This window comes from Chelonoidis abingdonii, chromosome 5 (genome assembly GCF_003597395.2).
Source record: "Chelonoidis abingdonii isolate Lonesome George chromosome 5, CheloAbing_2.0, whole genome shotgun sequence".
Lineage (NCBI taxonomy): Eukaryota > Metazoa > Chordata > Testudines > Testudinidae > Chelonoidis > Chelonoidis abingdonii.
The window spans coordinates 85,143,408-85,164,593 of NC_133773.1; the positions used below are offsets into that span (position 1 = coordinate 85,143,408).

Genomic DNA, 21,186 nt, shown 5'->3' on the forward strand with positions numbered 1-21,186 from the left:
AGTAATAGATTTAAAAGTAGCCCTACTTCAACAAAAAAAACTTCAAAAACTGACTTCAAAGAGAAACTGCTGAGCTGCAATTCATTTGCAAACGTAACACCATCAATTTGGCCTTGAATAAGGACTGAGAGTGGCTGCCTTTCAGAGACCTTTCCATCTGCCTCTTCTTGAGCTGTGCCAAGGAGAGCCCAAGATCTGGACCAAAGTTTGGTTGCACTTTCACTGATGGCAACAGCAGCAACTCTTACATTCTCCCTCTAGCATTTAGGGGTCCCTAAGCTTTATGGGGGTCAGAGAGAGCAGTTATGCTCCTGACAAATTCCAGCACTAAGGAAAAACATGTCAAACTTTTTCTCTCTTTTAAAAAGAAAGAGAAATGCAAAAGACATTTTTAATATATGAAGGCTGTGCTAACAAGTAAAAATAATGGTAAATTTCAACAGCAACTTTAGGTCTCTACACTGTACAAATGTAGTAAGTGCAGCTCCTGCTTTTTGATCAAATATTATGTAGCTTAATATAATGCTGTTTGTGTCATACCACATATGCCATAAATGCATTCAGGAGTGTGCAGTGCTGCAGGTAGGAAATGGTATTCAATCCTTCACTTCAGCTTTTCTTGACATTTATATTTTAACTATATACTTTACTTTAATTTATACGTTACATTAAAGAATTTTCCACATTTAATTGAAAATAAAAGATAAATAGCTATAAGTGATGCATACTTCACACTCTAACTGAGGAGCTACAACAGATTACAGAGAATCATAGCATACTCTTCCAGTCCAATTCAGGGGTCTTCCATGAATGGATCTACTCCCTTCAGTGTGGAAGGGGGACTCAGCCACCTCCATTGCATTGTCCACTGCAACATGGAACTGGTGGAGTGCTCTCTGTGCATCCAGGTCCACACTAGGGGAGGAGACTGGGATGGGTTCTGGTGATGCATGTCATATCCTCTCTGGCCACAGGCTACATTTTCTTCTCTGTGTAACCTCCCCAAAGGCTGCCAAGCCAAGGAGAACTCCCTGCTAGTGAAGTTTCAAGCAAGCCAGAGCTGGTACAGAGACACATGGCCCGTCATGGGTCCTCCAGCCATACACCCTTTTCCACAGGTGGCAAACCTCACCTCCCCTGAAAGGTGGTTTGAGGGAATCTCCACAATGGATATGTTAACTGAAATGTCATCATATGGCACTTGCTCACATGGCTTTTAATACAGGAGGGGGAAGAGATGGCTCATAATATGTTGCAGTTAGCTTTTTGTTGTGGAATAACAATGATATTGATTCTATACTGAAAGTTTTCCATCCACAGCTCTCAAAATGATTGACAATGATTTATTTAATGCCTTGCTGAAACACTCATGGAGGTTGCTGATTTTTAAAAATTATTAATTCTTTTCTTGTAAGTGAATCACATATGTAAGGCTAAGCTCTTGTTTTTCATTTACTTTGATATTATAGGAATAAGTTGAAAGTTGTTAATTCAAATGTACTAATCTATTTACACATAACCTTTCCACTTCAAATGCCCAACACTAAGGCAGTATCAACATCATAATCCACTTCTTTTTCAGATGCAGTCCCTAATTTATACATACCATATGCATGGCCAGAAAAAGAAGGGCTACAAGTTCTTCATTCACAAGTTCTTCTAACAAACACTATTAGATATCCATTACCTGGGTGCTGATAGAGCTGGTTCCATCTGTCACCTCTACTGTCAGGTTGTAATTTGATTTCTGTTCTGCATCAAGAGGTCTAGCTACAATGATGGTTCCAGTGCCCTTGTCTACATCAAACCGGCTGTCATAGTTGCCACCTAGTTCAAGAAATTGAAAGAGACAGAAGTTCATAAAACACTGCAGTGATGTACTTTCTCGTGTACGTACACTTTGCTGTCTTAGGACATTTAAGCTTGGATATGAGTTAATCCTTCAAATGGCTTTGGATAGAGCCTCTTTGCTGACTCATGGGATGGCACTGATTGCATCCTGTGGGAAGATTCTCAACTCTCTGTCTTTTGAGATCTTGATTTAAAGATTGGATGCCTTTCTAAAGATATGCTCCAGCTTCAACACAGACTACTGAGCTTGCTGCAGGAATTAATGGTTGAAATTATATGACCTGTGTTTTGCAGAAGGTCCTTTCTGGCTTTAAAATCTATGATGAATAGCAAGTCCTTCAAACCAAGAGGGCTGTCACTATTAGGGTCTCTGAGGTCAAGGTAGAGGAAGTAATACCAAAATATGGAAAAATTCGAGAAAAATCACAAAAAACATAGCTCCTTGAAAGGCACTAAGCTCCTTTTCTGAAACAAATTTGTTTACTTATAAAACTTCAAATTGACCTAAGAAATATAGTTCAATAACCATGCTGAAATGTAGCTCAGTAACCAACAGCCAATCATTTAAATGTTTAGTTGATCATAACAAATTTTGTGATACTCTAAGCAGTTTGCCCTGACAACATACTAGCTATTAAGACCAAATGTTTTTAGCATTGATAAATACTGGTCATTAACATCAGTTGGTTTAGACTTTTAGATAAACTTTTAAAATGAAGAAATTAGTTTCTATTGCTGTCAATGTAATGTTAGTTGTGGCTAACCCATTTATCCTAATTACATTGTGCATATGTTTTTCTAATTATATATTTAGAAGATTATTTAGATATAAGTGGAGTGACTTTTTAAAGATATTAAATGCATATATTAGGAAATCACTGCATTTCAACTATAAAGAGACATGCATAGAAATGAGGGAGTAAAATATCAGAGATGGTAAAATTCTACTTAATCAAAATAAGAAAAATACTGAAATTAATTCCATTTCCTGAAAACATTTGCCTTCAGAAGTTGCAGGACAGATAGATCAGATAAGGATAGACATCTGGAGCAGGGGTGGGCAAAATAAGGCCCGTTTAACATTTGACTGCCCCCTCGTGATCTCCGGGCCATTAAAAGTCCCGTGACACAGCATGGTACTGCCATGGCCCCACGCTGCTCCCAGAAGTGGCTGGCTGCTGCAGGCATGTCTCTGTGAGCCCCTGGCAGTGGGCGGGGGGGAAGGGGCCCTGCACGCTTTCCCTGCCCCCAGCACCATCCTCACAGCTCCCATTGGCTGGAAACTGGTGCTTTCGGACAGCACACGGAGACCCGCTACCCCCGTCCTCCCAAGAACAATCCAGAGACGTGCCAGCCACAGCCACTTCCAGGATCAGCATGGGGCTATGGCATGGAGGAAGCCGACCTGAGCCCTGCTGTGCCGCCAGCTGGGAGCTGCCTGTGGTAAATGCCTCCTGGCCAGAGCCCACAACCCACACCGTCTCCTGCACACCAACACTCTGCACCAGCCTGGAACTCCCTCCTGCACCCAAACTCCCTCCCAGACCCTGAACCTCCTCCATTAATATAGTAGAAACGTGTGGTCCATGACAACTTTTCAAAATTTACGGAAAGGCCTCCCCTGCAAAAATTATTGTCTACCCCTTGTCTGGATTCTGCCTTACCGATTGACAGCTATTTAGTAACTATGAATGATAAGTGTATTGGTGACTTGGGAGTCTCACTACAGCCCGGCTCTTGTCCCAGAGGAAGTTTCCCTAGCATGAACACAGATCTAAACTGAGCAATGTGAAACTCGGCAGTTTTGGTTTGAATGGGTTTCATATATATAAAATTTTGGTTTGGTTTTGGGCCAGAAGTCAAACTTCAGAAAGTGTGCCCATAAAATTATCTTTTACTGCTGGTGGGTGATACTTTTTTTTTTTTGATGACAGGGAAAATTTCATGTCTCAGTTTAGTCACATTCACTACTGTAAAACAGCAAGGTGAATGCATGAGAGCGTATCCAGTTGCTCTTCTTCTGAAATATAGACAATCTCAGCAGCAGACTTTTAGTTTCTGGCCTGGAAAGCCTACAAGTCTTGCAGCGTTTTTACAAGGAAATCACAGATGCTTTGCCTAATATTACTATTCTATTAGTGCTGATATCTGTTAATCTCGTGAAGCAGTACCCAGCCCATCTGGCAAATTAAGGTGCAGACGCATCAATTTAGACCAAAATCCAAAACTAGAATTCTGATGTGGTGCTGTGTGTACTTACAGCTAACATAACAAAACGAGAAGTCACAAAAGCATCTAAGCAAACTTTCATTCTTGAAGAGTTAATAAGATATTCTAAAATTGTGTGTTTTATTTCAGATCTCATAATTGGTTAATAAATTATGTGATCTCAGCAGATACCTTCTGCTGTACAGTTCAGGTCACAAGCCATCTGAAAGATGTAAAAAACTTCACTAGCAAGTTTGTCTCCTGGCACAGCCAAAAAGAAAGCAAGCATGGAAAGCAAGCACAGAACATAAAAGAAAGTTGTCAATCAAATTATTTCATGCTATTAGAAACAGTAAAGATGTACAGCAAGAATTTGTAAGAACAGCTGATAATTTGACAATGTGATGTAGTCACATAGCTATCAATCTATTCAAAACTTTCTTATTAAAAAATAAATCTTACAATGCAAGCAACAAGTTACAGTCCCTGGACCCAGTTCTACCATCAATCCACACACAAAACCCCAGTAGGAGCTGTGCTTAAGGAACAAAAGCAGGACAAGGTCACTTGTCTTCAGTATGATCACAAAAAGGTTAAGCGTATAAATATGAACATTAAATGTTTAAGCTATGCAGCATGCTAAGAAGAAAAATCAAAAGAAAAATATTAGAATATTAACACTCTATACATAGTACATAGTAGCTGAAACAAAGGAAACAAATGAAAGAAGTGTCCAATAACATACTTTGGGCGCTACCAAATTCTGGGTTCATTTGGGGCAATTTCATGGTCATAGGATTTTTAAAATGGTAAATTTCATGATTTCAGCTATTTAAATCTAAAATTTCATGGTATTGTAACTGTGGGGTCCTGACCCAAAAAGGAGTTGGTGGGGGGGGGAGGGGATTACAACGTTATGGTGGTGGGGGGTTGCAGTACTGCTACCCTCATTTCTGTACTGCTGCTGGTTGCAGTGCTACCTTCAGAGCTGAGCAGCTGCAAAGCAGCAGCTGCTAGCCGGGAGCCCAGCTCTGAAGGCAGAGCCACCAGCAGCAACAGTAAGGATGGCATAGTATGGTATTGACACCCTTACTTCTATGCTGCTGCCTGCAGAGCTGGGACTTCAGTCAGCAGCCACCACTCTCCGGCCACCCAGCTCTGAAGGCAGCAGCGCAGATGTAAGGGTGGCATGGTATGGTATTGCCACCCTTATTTCTGCTCTGCTGCTGGTTGGGTGCTGCCTTCAGAGCTGGGCACCCGGCCAACAGCTGCCACTCTCTGGACACCCAGCTCTGAAGTCAGTGCAGAAATAAGGGTGGTAACACCGTGACTCCCCCCCCCCCCATAATAACCTTGTGACCCCCCTGCAACTTCCTTTTGGGCAGGACCCCAAATTTGATAAACACTGGTCTCCCCAGTGAAATCTGTATAATATAGGGCAAAAGCACACAAATGACCAGATTTCATGGTCCATGATACATTTTTCATGGTCGTGAATATGGTAGGGCCCCAAGTATAGCATGTTCCAAAACCAGGGGTTCACAAGAGCCTGTTTCATTCAAATATTATTTCTTTACTCCACTGAAACTACCTTATAAAAGTCACCCATAACCTCTTTCTTTCCTAGTCTAAGGTCTCTTCTATGGACTTATTTTTCTTGTTCTCTGTTAACCACTCCTGAAATCATCTCCCACTTAAGCCTCTATGACTCTTTCCTTTCATGGTTCCTTTCTGTCTGCCTGTGGTCAGCAGGAGATTTCTTTGCCCATCCACCCTGGCTTTGCTGACCCAGCTGGCACACTGATGGGAGCAGCTTCAAATCTCTGCTTATATCTTACCTCTGCCCACCTCTTAACTTACCTATTCCCCTCCACTGTCCACCCGCGTGTGCATGGGGATAGGAGTAATAGTCTCTTGCTTGTTCTCTCCCCTATGCAGTTACCAACAATGCAAACAGCCCTTAGAGGGATGCAAAGGAGCATCTATGCTCCCTCTCTCCCCTACACAGGTGTGTAGGGCAGAAGACTTTTATATCTCTCCTCTTTTTTTATTTTCATGCATTTGTTGAAATCTGATTGTAATCTTTGGACAGTGACCTGTCTTTTTAAATTCTTTATAAAGTGCCACACAAGTGTATGGTTCAGTAAATGTTTAATGGTGACAACGACATCACAGCCACCACAAATCTCACTGGAACATGAAGCCAGCCTAAATTGAAACTAAATAGGACTATTCTTGAAATCCTTCCCTCACAACTCAAACACCGTCCAGCTCCATGCACACGGCTAAGATTTTCAAAGGCAAGTAAGGGAGTTAGGAACCCAACTTTACTGGTTTGCATAGGCTCCCACTGACTTTACACCAAGTTTGGTGCCTCATCTGCACAGATACCGTTGAAAATCCCAGTCCAAGAATGTGTACAGATCAGGTAAGTTGTGACATGACAAGCCATAGTGTATCATGGGATATTTCCAGAAGCAGGGCCTGGCAATCTCTGATTTTGAAAGATGTAAGTGGAAAAATAAGTTATTTGTAATATCGGTTTCATGTTGAATTCTCCCCACACTCTTTCTTTCGGGGTATCCAGCAGATAACCCTGCAGTTGCTGAGTCCCGGGAAAGAGCTGCAGCAGAGTGCTGGGAGGTGGAGTGTCCGTGGGGCCATGCAGGGCTGTTTGGGGAGGCTCAGCCTCTCCTGGCCTTTGACACCTGCCACCCATGGTGCTGGAACAATTTTTGTAGTGGGGATGCAGAGACCAATTGAATCAAACTGTAAACCCTGTATGTAATGGAAAGCCAGGGGCTGCTGCAGCACCCCCCTGAACCCTTAGTTCCATCACCTATGGGCCCAATTCACTCTACCAGCACAGTGTCTGCCCCCGGTGGCAGAAATTCAACCCAAAACGGGGTATGAAGGGGCGCTTCAGTGGAACAAAATGCCTATTAGACGCCATTAGTATGGCTCCAAGAATTGGCAACACTTTAAAGCTTCCCTCTCCTGGATGAGCCCAGGATTGGATGTAATAAAGCAATGTGGACACTGCCTGCTCTCTCCCATAGGTGAATTTATCCTTGGGTGCAGCAACCCTCACTAGCACAGAGAAGAGTCATTTTTACTGCTTACCCTCCCCCGCCACAAACTTTAGGAGTAACTCAATCCCACTTCGTTTATATACAAAATATTTGCAAGTCATTTTCAAAGCTGTCCCAACAGAATGCTGCAGCATTATATTTTGTGTTTATAGATAGAGAATTTCAACTCCTTATAAGGTTGTGAGCTAGGGTAGGACAAAAAGGCTGCAAGGAATAGTGCAAAATCTCAGCTAGCACAACATTAACCACTATATATTAATAATGAATAACTTTAAGGCCTCCTTACCAGTAATGTCAAACCAGAGCGGTGTGCCAAGAGGTTCAACAGCTATTACACCAATCATGTGAGCTACTGGATCACTTTCCATGACCGTAAAGGAAAAAAATGTTTCTTCAAAAGAAATAGGGTCTGTGGGTGGTGTAGGTTTTGAAATCCATTCTATATGAAGCCGAGTAGTCGAGGACCTTTGTGGGCGACCGTTATCCACAGCCTTAATCTATGAAATACAAAAAAAGACAACTTTGTGCTAAAGCAATCATGTAATCTTTATATCACATAAATGAAAATATAACAAAAAATCACTAGCAAACAGATCTGAAAAGGTTTGAATGCCTCTTGAAAGGTGCTATGCGACCTCAAACACCTAGGAAGCCAGTCGGAGTTGAGGGCACTCAGCTCCTCACAGGTTTGTACCTTTGCTTATCATCAATTTCACACTGATTTCACTAGCTTTCTTGAAGAAAGTTAAAGCTCAGTTGTTGTTGTTTTCATTTCTGCAATATGTCACCATCAACCTAGCCCTTGAAAAGAACAGTGCTGCTTGGATTCATGATCTCAATGCAAGTGACACAGTTGAATTCATAGTTGAAAAAAAAAAAACACAAAAAACTTCTGGTCCAGTATCAAGTATTGTCTGACGTTAAATTGCAAACACTGGAAACACTCATGCACCAGCTACTGAATAACAAGTGATGAAAGTACAGATAAAAGAGCACTTTTAACAGATTAATGGCATATGAGATCTTGACTCACTGAAAGAATATCATATTCTCCTGCTCCAGAAAACTTCTTTGATGATACCACTCCAGTTTTCGGTTCAATAAAAAATTTGCCATGTTCATCGCCCTCTTCAATGCTGTAAGATATCTCGGCATTGGGGCCTTCATCTTTATCTGCAGCTATAACTCGATAAATAGGTTCTCTCTTGGCAGTCCTCTCACGTTCTGGTTTCTCACGCTCTGGAAGCCTGATTTTGTAGAACTTTTGTAAAAACTGAGGTTTATTGTCATTCTCATCTAAGACTTTCACAACCACCCGGGCAACAGTTGACTTTGCAGGAATACCATTGTCCGTAATGGTTACCTATATTTATAAGAAAAGATAATAAGGTTAGTGTTCAACTCAAGCATGGTCTTTTCAAGATTACGCTAATGCATTTTTTTTATCCAATATCTTTCAAACACAAACCATAGATAATTCCTCGACTATATTTACTCAAAGAACCCTGGCTAATGATATTCAATTAATATTTTTTAAAAAGACTTTATTTATTCAGCTTTTTGTCTTAACATTTTGACTCTTGAAGTGTGCCATGTAGGAGTTAATAGGCTTACATTAAAGCAACTGCATTATTTTCCAGCATTCTAGCTGAAATACTAACTTCATGACTGTCAGCCACAGCGAACAAGTTTAACATGCTTTTTCAGTTAATGGCTTTATTGTAGCAACATTTTAATATATATATTTTTAGCATAGTGTTTTCTTAAAGGTTTTATTTTGCAATTATTGTTTGATTTCCCTGTTTAAAAGATGCAATTTATAAGAAGCAAGTGCATAACTTTAAAAATTTGACAGGATTATACATTAAAAGATAGCAACACTAAGACATAAAAGCACTATGCAGTTTGAATTAACATTGAAAAGATAGTATTAAAAAAAATACTAAGCACAGAACACATATTTCCTGAATTTAAAGGAAATGGGAAATTAAACTCTACCTCTACTTTCCCAGCAACAGTCACAATTTTTATAAAGGCCACAGAAATAAGTGATCTTTCTCAACATTAATTCCAGGGCCGACCTGACATTATTGAGGATAATGATGCATAAATAAATAACAAAAATGTTATGTTAATTTGAATTTATTTAGAAAGCAAAGAGGAAATCAATAGCTATGAAGTGGGAAAGAACCAAATGTATAGATGAATTTAACACATCGATAACAGCAATTCCAAAAAAAAAAAAAAAGTGTTCAATATGTATTTTAAATTACTTTAATATCTGTTGTAAAGAGGTAACAGATTTGAGTTTAATGCTCCTGACCCTGCAGCTCTCACTCACGTGAACAATTCCATTAATGTAACAGCTAGAGAATCAGACTCAATGTTTGTATGCTGTACGTACAGCCTTCTACACAACAAATAAGTTTACATATTGGGTGATAATAGGGGAGAATTCAACTGCCAGCATGATAAACATTCTTAAAAAACAATACCTGTACAAAATCAACAGCAGTAATTTAAGTCTCATAAGTATTCTGCAATTGCCTATCTGCCCCATGCCTTCCAGTTGATGTTGCAGATGTTTTCCAGACAAATAGAATGAAGATGTATAGAATAATATTCATTAAAACAGATCTAATCCTTGCTCCATTCATTCATTTTTCTCTCATTCTCTTTTTGTCCCTTAGTTTCTCTTTTCAGTTTCTCAGATTTTCCTTTTTGTTTTTTGCCTTTTCTTTCTCGTACAAAACATATACAAATAATATACAGTGTTTTCTGACCTAGAGAAGCAGTCGCTTCTTCCATGTTATCTGTTGTGTCCTCTACTGGTTTTCTTTCCTTTGCCTCTTTTTTTCCCCCTTCTTGATTCTCTTTCCTTGCCTTTGTGTTCTATGTCATTGTTTTACTTTATTTTCTTTGTTAAAACATAGAAGCACTCAGGAATGCCCGAGGGTCACCAGTATGTAATCCTAGGAAACTGATAGTGGGGAATATGCTCACCTTATCCGAATGGATACCTGCTTGATGGAAAAAAATCAAACAAAAATCCAAGGTCTCTGCCAGCAAGTTCTGGGGGAAATTTCTTCCCTACATGAGTTTAATTCTATATGGGATTTTATGGGGGAGAAGAAGTCTGTCAGTGAGAGAAACAACTTCTGGTGGAGAGTTTCTGCAATATTGTTGAGAACTTGCTCTAGGGAAGATTGCTGCTGAGCTGCTTGCTATGGGATTATGGAGAATACCGGTGTGGGGTTCAGTAAGGGGAAAACAAAAAGTTTTCTTCCAGGTCCTTTCACAAATTAGTTGGATGACCTCAGGAGTCCAAATATGAAAATAATGCAGGAGGCAAGGATATCATGAACATAAAACAAGATTGTGGGAGAGGGAAACACCAGAAATGGGAGCTGAACCATTGACTTCACTGGGGATATGATGTCACCCTGACTGTCGACACATGAAGAGAGAAGTGTTGTTTGACTTCTGGGTAAGGATGGGATTGGAAACGTAGTATAATACAATTTGTAAGCATAAATAATAAATCTAAGCACTCATACATCATTTTATCAGTGACAAATACATTAAACAATATAAATTACATGTACTCATCATCATATCCAAATCCATGGCAGCTTTCCTGCACTATTAAATACTATTTCCCTTAAGAAGGTGAATAGAGAAAACTGCACACAGGCTTCTAGAGTAAAACTAAAGTATGATGAAATCACGCTGGAAACAAGAGAATAGGCAATGCCAGATTGTACAGAACAACAGATCTGCTTGCAAAAAAATTAGCATTACCCTTGCTCAACAAAATAAGTTGCAAAACTGAAGAAAGTCAAACATGATCTGAAAACTATATCAGTTGTAGGTTTCTTACTAATAACTAAGTAAAACAATTGTTTAAATGTGAATTTTGATACAAAAGTATCACTTTTCGTGATAAGAAATGTAAAACAGAAATCAAATAGCAAAGGGTAATGTGAAGATAGCCTAAATTAAATTAGCTATATTTAAAAGAAAAACACCATTTAATGCGCACACATAAAATAGAGAAATGTTAGAAACTAACAGAATGGAGCACATTATTTGTTACTATGCAAACAAGAATGTAATCAAGGATCAATTTTAACAGCACACAAGGAATAAACCCTCCAACCCACCTGGACTGTTCAACGCTCAATTAATTAGCCAGACGCACAGCATCTTATTATTGCCACCATTCTGTGAATTTCTGGGTTTCTTCTCAACCTATTTTCAAGGTTATTAGCATAAAATTAACAAATGGGGAAATGTCTAATTCAGATTTTGGCTTTCATTATACTGTAATGGTTAACAATTTTGCCTCTGATACTTTGCAGACTCTAATTTAAAGCTTTATTGATTAGGTCACAATGGCCTACAAAGGGAAAAGGAGAACTAAAGGAGAACGTATACCAATACCAGGAGATAACCAATAACCAAAACCAAAGAGGAATCAGTACTTTTATTATTATTGTTTGCATAGAGCACATTACAGTAAGTAATATTTATATAATGCTAGGTGAAGTCCTAATCTAAAAATCATGTCCTATTGCCTTGAAATTACTTCAGATCAAATTTGCTCAGTTTACAGGTTATTTGTTATTATCTTTTATGTGTATTGTGGTAGCAATCAGAGGCCAATCAAGGATCAGGGCCACACTGTGCTAAACACTGTTTACATAGATAATGGAAAGATGATCCCTGTTCCAAAGAACTTACAATCTGTGTTGTGGGTCTTATCACAGATCATAGATGACTTTAAGGAACTCAGAAGCGTGCAAAGAAGAGTGTACATGCAATCTTCTCACAGATCCTTCCTGACCCACAAGCAATGGAAGACAGAAGGCAGAAGATTCTGGAAGTTGGTCGCTGCCGTGATAAGTGGCATGGGCTGGAAGCTTCTGATTTTGTGAAAGACTGGTCTGCTTTCTGTGGGAGCGGGAGCTGTACAGTTGCAATGGCCTCCATTTCATTAGAAGGGAGCCAATATCCTTGGGGACAGGCTGGCGAGGGTAATGAAGAGGATGTTAAACTAAAAAGAAAAGTAGTGAATGAAAAGACAGAGGATAGGAGGAGGCAGCACAAAATTGAACTGTTGAGAACAAAATTAATCAAACGAACCAAAGGACATGATGAGAAGAAATTCTTTAGCTGTCAATACACCAGTGCTATCAGCCTGGGTAATAAACTCGAGGTCTCACAATTGCTCATTTATTAGCATAAATTTTGATCCAACCTGGTGGGATGATCTAGATGAATGGAATGTTAAAATCAATGGTTGTAATCTATTTAGGAAGGACTGAGTGGGTAAAAGGGGAGGGGAGTTGCACTCTATATCAAAAATGGCATTACTTGTTTCCAAGCCACTAGCAACTCGGAATGATCTCAAAAACTCATGAATCAATGTCCTAATAGATAAAATACAAGATGGATATTAGCTAGCGTCTCCTACTGATCACCATTTCACACTAGGGAACAAGATGACTTCCTAAAACACCTATCTATAATGTGTTTGGGGCGGGGTGGACTTCGTGATCATGGGGGGGATTCAGAGTGCAATATGTTGAAGGTCTCATGCTGCCAGTATTAAAACACCCTTGGAATTTCTAAATATAATAGATGACCATATCCTAACTCAATAAATATTGCACCCAACATGGGGAATTCTGTTAGACCTCGTCTTGACAAAGAGGAACTGATCACACAACTAAAAATTAATAGTAGCGTAGGTACAAGTGATCATGACTTGATCATATTTATAACATGCAAACCAAGCAAAATCCAAACCAGTAATACATATGCTTGGTGCTTTACAATGTACAATTTCACAAAGCTGAAAGCAATTATGAATCCAACTCAGCCAGGGAGGAAGAATTTAATCAGAAAAGTGTGAATGATAACTGGGAATTGTTTAAAGAAACTTTACCAGATGCTCAACTAGCCACAACCTCACAATTGAGGAAGAAGGTCATGCAGTTTAAAATACCACCCTGTTTAGAAGGCAAGTGAAGGCAGCTATGAATTTTCTTTTTTAATTACAATACGTAACAAATGGAAGAAAGGGGAAGTTCTATGGACTGTGTTAAAGAGGAGATCAGACTAGATGACCACAGTGGTCCCTTCTGACGCATAGGACAAGAAACAAAAGATGCATACAACAAATAATGGTGAAAGTAGAGAACCCCAACACTGACATGATTATAATCAGTGTAATAAGCATTGGGCACAAACAGCAGCTGCCTGACCAATCCCAACTGTTTTGTAGGGATCACAGTATAAATGGGTTTTAGGAAGTGATTTAACGGCGGATAATGCAATGGCTTTGCAGATTTACATGTACAAAGATGATTTTTCCAACTAAAACATCACGCTTGCAAATTCAGTCTGAGCTCTGCAAGTCAAGCTGTGTATCTTCCTGTTCATTGTTCCTAATAAAATATTCTGCATCCTAAATTCTGCCCTATTGTTAGAGCTGTGTAATCCCGTTGTCTCCAAAGGTGATAAGAAAATCAAATTGATGGCAAAAATTGGCTCTTCAGTTGGAATTGAAGGACTGAATTCAACCCCCAGCTTCACGGATGTAGCCGTGGGTCAAGAAGGTGGCGTGCACAACCAGCACATTGTGAAGCCCAATTCAGTGAGGTCTCTTGTGCTGTAGTTAGCATGCAGGGGATCACAGACGATATCAAGGAATAAAGTTCACTAGTATATCTAGTTTCGTTTATTTCTTGCATTTTTTTCATAGAATCCTTCTAGAGGCTAAGTGTCTTTCTAAATTTTGATTAAACCCAAGATTGATGAGGCAGCCCTACTGTTAGTTTCCCTAGCTGATACTGCAGTCTCTTTTTATCGCCTTAGAGCTCAGGCTCAAGTAAATGTCCACTGAAGTATTAGATATACTGTAAATATCACTGTGAATATCAGTGCCTTCACTGTGGATGTTGGAATCAGCACTGTGCCATGACAGCACTGAGAACGCAAGTGGTGTGGGAGCACTTAGTAATCCAAGAATTTAAACAAGAAGAGAAAATTTCAACCACCTTTTCCATTTACAAGCACAAAAGAACCAGAAGAAACTGAAATATACTAGATTGGATATTAAATATGACCCCCAAAACAAAACCTGATCAAGAACAAAACCTGATCAGACATAAGTTCCAGGCTGATGAAACTCTGGGACATCAGTAAAGGTGATGAGATAAGACAGTCAAAAGAAGGGCTCATCTAACACATCATATTCTGCAAGATTCATGAATTAACACACAGGAATATTCTACAAAGATGCCTATCTAATAGAACCCAGGATTTTACTGGGCAGATGAAGAAAACAGTAACTTATAACATGAAGCCAATGGAACAGATACTATGATGTTATATGTGAATGAGCTCTCAAACCTTGTTTGGACAAGATTGTGGGTCAACGTATGTGTTTATGCTGAGAGTTGAGGGGTGGAAAGTGCCTTCTTACTTCCCTGCACAGACTGCCTATATTGGGGGATACACTGAGAGGGGAGCAGGAAGCCAACTCCCTTTCCTGAGCAGGTAATGAGAGCTTTGACTCATCCACCTTACATGCAAACACACTGGTCACCACAGCCAGATTTTTTTATTTTTATTTTTCAGCAAAGGGTGAGCTCTGTCCTTCTACCTGATGCTAATTAACCCATCCCACTAATTAAAACAAAAAGCCACCGTCTGGTTGAGTGGTACAGTAATTCTTACCTAGGGGTTGCATGAGATTTAATTGGTGTTTATAATGCGTATAAACTGTGTTAAGAAGTTCAAGTAACAGCACAGTTACTGATTGTTAACAAAAGGATTGTACTAGAAAAAGTAAAAAAACAAGTATGCTTTCATTGTATTTCTGGATCAAAAGTATTTCATCTGCCCAGAAACTGTAGATCAACTCTTAAAATGGGAGCAGATGCACGACTTGGTAAATCACATTTAATATAGCTGAATAAAGGACAGGGTCTACACTTTTACAGAATGCATACAAATGTAAATTTGGCAGTTTCATGTCAGAGAAACTGCAACACGCACAGTAACAGCACAAAATATTGATCTAGCTGTATATTTGGGTTAGATTTAGCACAATCTTTCGAGTTTCTGTTCTAAATTATGTTTTCCAGAACAAATAGATGGTATTAGCTGAGCACTAAACTCCAGCTCATCCATTAAAAACAGAAGTAAGCAAGCAAAGGAAACGGGAAGGGTTTCATTGCTAGATTACTGGACTCTGAATCCACAAGACATGAGTTTAATATTTTACCTATTAACTTACCAGACATATGTTCAAGTCAAAATGCAGGTTCCCAAGCAGAATTATCCTTAAGTTTTGAATGTGACAGATAATTGTGTTACAATAGGTGGAAAAATTCCATGTCATCCTTCTAACATGTCATCTATATATTCTAACATTAAAAGTCTGCATCCGTCTTTTGGAGATATATAGTCACATTCAGCAAAAGGCAGTTATGAAACAATTATTCTCACATTTATAGACAGTAAAAAAAAGAAAAGAAAACCAAAGTATTCCCATGGTAAAGCCTCTGATCTCAGGCCATATTTGGAAGAACCACAGCACCTCAGTTTCAGGGTAAAAATTAGCGTGCATGTTAGTCTTACATATGTTCTAAAAATAACAACAATACTGACACACTATGTTACTATCAGGTGCTTAGTTCTGTGAATTGTTATTTGTTAAAAATAAGGATTAATTTCTCTCTCTAATTCTGTTTCCTGAATTCATTATGTAGAGTATCTCATATGGTAAATATTATTCCTTGTAAATTAATGGGTTCTGTGTTCTATGCAGTTGTTATATTTCAGAGATCTAAAAGAATCATTTACCTCCAGTATGTGTTCACTTTGCTGTTCTCGGTCTAGCTTTCTTGATGTGGTTATAATTAGCCCTGTAAATATAAAAGAGTAGTTCATCAGTCCTTGCAGAAAAGTAATTGTGATAGAGATTGAGTCAGTAATCAGTGATATGCCCAACCTGGACATCTTCTTTGGTGGTCTCATACATGTCTGCAGAATTTAAGCTTTCATTTAAAAAAAAAAAAGTTTCTAGTCTTTATAATTGTGAAGATATCCTTTAGAATGTGAACCAAAGTAGAGCTGTTCTAGTATCTAGACAGCAGATCCAATTTTGTTCTCAGATACACCTGTACAGCTCCTATGAGCCAATGGGAATTGCATGTCTACATCTCACACACAAAGACATATGTGAACTGACCTCACTCACTGCAGGAGCCTATTCACTTGTAAGTCAATTGTAATGTCTGTCAATCATTTTAGCAGAAGCACACAGCTAGTCTAGGACTCTAGACTAGGCACTGATCCTCCCCTGTTAAATTAAAGCTGCTTCACCAGTGCAAAACAGCTTTAAAGTTAGTTTAGTTGGCTACCAGTGGGAAATCTATGGCGCAGTGCCAATAAGGAGGAGTTCACAGTAATCAAGAAAGAAGATGATGCGGAGCTGAATATTTTTAGCTTTAGGGAAAAAAGAAAAGGATGGATATTAGAGATGTTACGGGGGAAGATGTAATGGGGATTGCACATGGCTTGGTATTGCAATAGGGAGAGAGGAGCCAAAGACAAACACCAGGTTATGTGAGCAAGTGATGGTGAGAATGGGGAAAGTGATGAGCATTTTGAATAAGATGTCGAGAAGAAAGTTTCGATCAATAGTATCCAAAGCAGTGGAGAGGCCAAGGAGGAGGAGGATGGAATAGACACACTAATATCTGACTAGAAAGAGGTCCTACCCAAATTAATCCTTCCTAGGTTCAGGCTAATGACATTAGTCATTGAGACACATTCACATGAAAATGAATAAAATAATACCATCACCACATCAGTGGCATAGCCAGGATGGGACATTTAAGAGAGCAGGAAATGATTGGGGAGGGATTGGGGCCCACTTCCCTCCAACCACCTCCAGCCAGCCTTGCAGGGTGCAATGGATGCTCTGGCCAGGGCTGCCGAGGGTGCCAGGTGCGCACCCAGCTCTGAGAGAAGGTGCGGCAATGGCCTCCGGCCCAGTCCCACGCTGGGCCTGGCTCCCCAAGCGACAGGCCTACCTTTTTTGAGGATTCCTCTGCCTTCATGGAGTCCTCCTGAAGCTCACCCTACTCCCAGTGGCAGACTAGTCACTGGACCAAAGGTGTATGGCCAGAGGCCCCAATCAATTGGGGGGCCCCAGAAAAATGGGTGCCCCACTGCAAGTCCCTGCTCCCTATCCGCAACGCCAGGCTGGTGGAGCAGAGCAAGCACCCGCGCCCTGACCCTGCTCCCTGGGAGAAGCACTGGGCAAGCGGAGGGAGCTAGGTAAGACCCTGGCCACGCTCCCTGGCTGGAGCACCAGGCAGACAGGCAGAGTGGGGCAAGCTTGGGCTGAAGCAGAGCTGGGGCTAAAGGGTGGGCCCGGATACTAAGTGGGTGGGCTGTGGTTCACTCGTGACTACACGCCTGCACCACACTGAGCTTCCACAGCACCTCTTATCTGAGGTTCTCTAAGCACTTTGCAATTATGGGTAAGTACTGTTATCCTGATTCCACATGGTAGAATTAAAGTATGGAGAAGTTAGTGACTTGCTCATGGTCTTGCAGTAAATCAGTGGCAGAACCCAGAATAGAATTCAGGTCTCCTAACTACCAGTTCTATGCTACTGCTTTTTTATTATAAACACATCTGTTAAAACAAAGACATCACAAACTTATCAACTAATGAAAACTGAATTGCTGCACTGAAAAATAAAAATATCTATTTTGTGTCACAGCCCTGATAGAAGTAGAGCTTGAAACTCAAAAAAAATTTACATCAATAAGTTTCCAGTTTTACTTATAGAATTCTACTCTATTGGCATTTCTTTCTATCTGGCATAGCCAGCAAATACTCTGCCACAAAATAATTCTAGCCTACATACACCAACAAAATGGACAGTCACTTCTAAATAATATGAGTAACTCCTATACACGACAATAGCTGTCAACTATACAGACAACTATTATTCTTCAAGAAATGAGTAGCATAAATCACAATCCTTTCAATTATGGTCAAAACTGTCCTCAGATAGAAAAAATTACTCACTACAATGGAAGAATGGAATTACTGGAAAACTAACATTTTCTGACCATTCCTCCCATTTTGTTGTGAACACTGGCAAGCTTCAAACATTTCATATGCTCAGAGATAAAGCATTTGCCAAGCCTCTTGGCGGAGGCTGACCATTCTCTCTCTTTTCTTGTCACCTGCACGCTAGGGAGCAGCTTAGAATTGTTAACTGGAAATGAACAAATGGGGGACCAGATGCTCACTTCCCCTTACCTAGGCAAAAGGAGCAAAAAAAATTAGACTTTGGGAAGCAGCACCTCTGCTGTATGTCCTGTTCTGGGGAGCCCATAAAGTGCTTCTGAGGAAACTTTACATATGCAGGGGGGAAGGAACCACTCTATGAAGCATGAGTACCTTGAGACCCTGCAGATTTCTGACCGAAAATCTGAGATGGGATTAAAGCTCTAGCCTCCTTTCTGCAGCTATCACCACCCTCACAGAAAAAGGCAGGGCAGAACAGAGTGCCAGCTCAGCTGCTGAAGTGTCTTGCTACTGAGGGGCTGGGGAATGGGGCAGGGAGGAGCCCACCAAAGACCACAGTGAAGGGTAAAGTCATTCTAGGAGATCCATGTGCTTATGCTTTGTGTTGCCTTGTCGACCCTTAAGATTCTCAGACTCCACCAGACTGGGAACCCCTCCCTTTCAACAGTAGCATGCAGACCTAACTCCATAAGGTGAACCCTGGGAGCAGCACTAGTGAATGCCAAATACTGCCTGGAAAAGCTTACATCATACTACAACTATACATTAACATATCACATCTTTACTGCAAATAAATTCCCCAGATTAGGAGTTCAAGGTCTAACCTAGTTCTGCACATTACCATTTGTGAAATGAATTTATCAGGTTAGACTTTTCTGTAATTGAAGTTGATTGATATACTTTGGAAACAAAGAAGTAAGCAATATACTTAAAATTAATATGTTTTGATGTTAAAAAATGGTTGTTAATACAATCTTTTGACTAAGTTTCATGATGCTGTGTGAAACACTGTTAAAACACTTCAGACTGTTAACAGAAGGGTTTAGTCTTCACCATATATATCCTGTACATTCAGCAGAAACTAGTGCCAACAAAGGAAATATAACACCTCTGGATTTAGAATCACATACACAGATTGCATTCTTTGCATTTAACTCTTTACTGGTATCCATTTTCCTAAAGAAATAAGTTGTATTTAAACATTTATCTGATTATAATTGCTATGCTGCAATTTAAATCAAACCCTTTATACACTATTAAACATTGAAAGATTCTGAATGTCTAGTGTTGTCCTGAATAGAGATGGGTGAATAACTGATGTTTTAGTACACTGGAAATTCCAAAAAATGGGGAAAAAAAGATCAGTTCAAGTCAAACTGAATATAAAAATTGCAAAAACAAAAACAAAAAAATCCAGCAAGTTGAAAAAAAAGAAACTTTTAGGGTCCAACAAATCAAACAAAAAAATATTTTCTTCAGTGAAGGAAGAGAAGGCAGCAGTCACTTATAACTGTTAGCACTGTGATTAGAGTACTTACCTGGGATGTGGAAGACCTGGGTTCCACTCCACACTCTGCCTGATGAGCAGAAGGCATTTGACCCTGGGTCTCCCACGTTACAGGACATACCCTAGCCATGGTGCTAGAGGATATAGATGCTACAGGATATAGACTGTAGGTCCATCTCAGTCTGTCCTGTTGAAGCTATTTTACTGTGTATAAATAACTAAAAAGTCACTGGAGCATGGATTTGAACTATGAATGACAACTCACTGCCACTAGCTATTGGGCCTGGGAATTAGAGTAAGAATGACTCTATAGCCTGGTGATTAGACCATCCACCTAGGCTGTGGGAGAGTCAAGTTCAAACCTTGCTCCGATTTATGTAAAGTGGAGCAGCTTCAACAGGACAGATTGATATTCCATAGTTACAGTACTCCATAGTTTGGTGGATAGAGGGCTCTACTTAAATGGGGAAGATCAAAGTTCAAATCCCTTTCTCACATCAGGAAGAGAGGGGAACTGAACACAGGTCTCCCATATCCCAGGTGAATGCCTAAACCACTCAGCTAACTGCTTTAAAATGGAGAAAGCCTTCCCCTTCCTCCAACTCCCCTCCTCCCCCCTTTGGTTGCCAAAACTGTTTGGCAAATTCTCAAATAATTTCACATTAACCAGACCTGAATTTTTCGGCAAAGACACTGATAGTCCAAAAATTTTTACTCAGCTCTAGTATTAACTCAAGGATGTGTCTAAGAGCTTTACTAAGTTGGGGCAGAGAGCATAGTAATAAGGTCTATTAATAACAGATTATGTAGGCAGTAAACTCCCATTAATGTCAACAGAGATTGTGGGTGAAATCCTGGCTCCAAATTCTCAGTAACTTTTCAGTGGGGCCAGGATTGCACCCTGTGTGTACAGATGAAGGGCACAACATGACTTTTGCTAATTATGGGTTTTGTGGTGTTTTAAAATAAAGTTACTTTCTGTACTTAGGTAAGGATAAGTGTGCTCAATGATTCAGTTACCAATGTATTTTGATAGAATACATTTCCAATATTGCCTGGACTCTAGTACACTTTAAAAGGTTTCCTTTTGTTTCCCCTCTTGCCACTCTTCAAATCCCTGTCCACGTTTGTTATGGGTATCGATATCAGGAAACAATTTAGACTGAAAATAGGGGACATGAATTCAAAAATTCTAATTAAACATTTTTACATACTTACTTTAAAGTCAGAAAGGAAATACAGAATGAATGCTAAAGTGGTGGAAAGTAAAGGATGAAGTTTAATTTAGCACTGAAGCAGTTTAGGACTGTAATTAGGTCTGTTCTGAAATTCTTATTATCTGGTGGGGATCACCTTCTGAATAAGGGAAGTGAGTACTAAGCTGTGACAAAACTGTCAAT

General features: G+C 39.7%; 1 protein-coding gene across 4 annotated transcripts in view; it reads right to left on the reverse strand.

Moving 5' to 3' along the window:
* The window catches only part of FAT1 (FAT atypical cadherin 1), a 177,155-nt gene that overhangs the window by 55,600 nt on the left and 100,369 nt on the right, over positions 1-21,186 (reverse strand). For all 4 annotated transcript variants that reach the window (XM_075066427.1, XM_075066426.1, XM_032799959.2 and 1 more), the window contains exons 4-7: positions 16,029-16,090; positions 8,185-8,514; positions 7,438-7,648; positions 1,688-1,827 (exon numbers count right to left, since the gene is read on the reverse strand). In XM_075066427.1, coding sequence (XP_074922528.1) covers positions 1,688-1,827; positions 7,438-7,648; positions 8,185-8,514; positions 16,029-16,090 — 743 coding nt within the window. The remainder of the gene's footprint in view (positions 1-1,687; positions 1,828-7,437; positions 7,649-8,184; positions 8,515-16,028; positions 16,091-21,186) is intronic.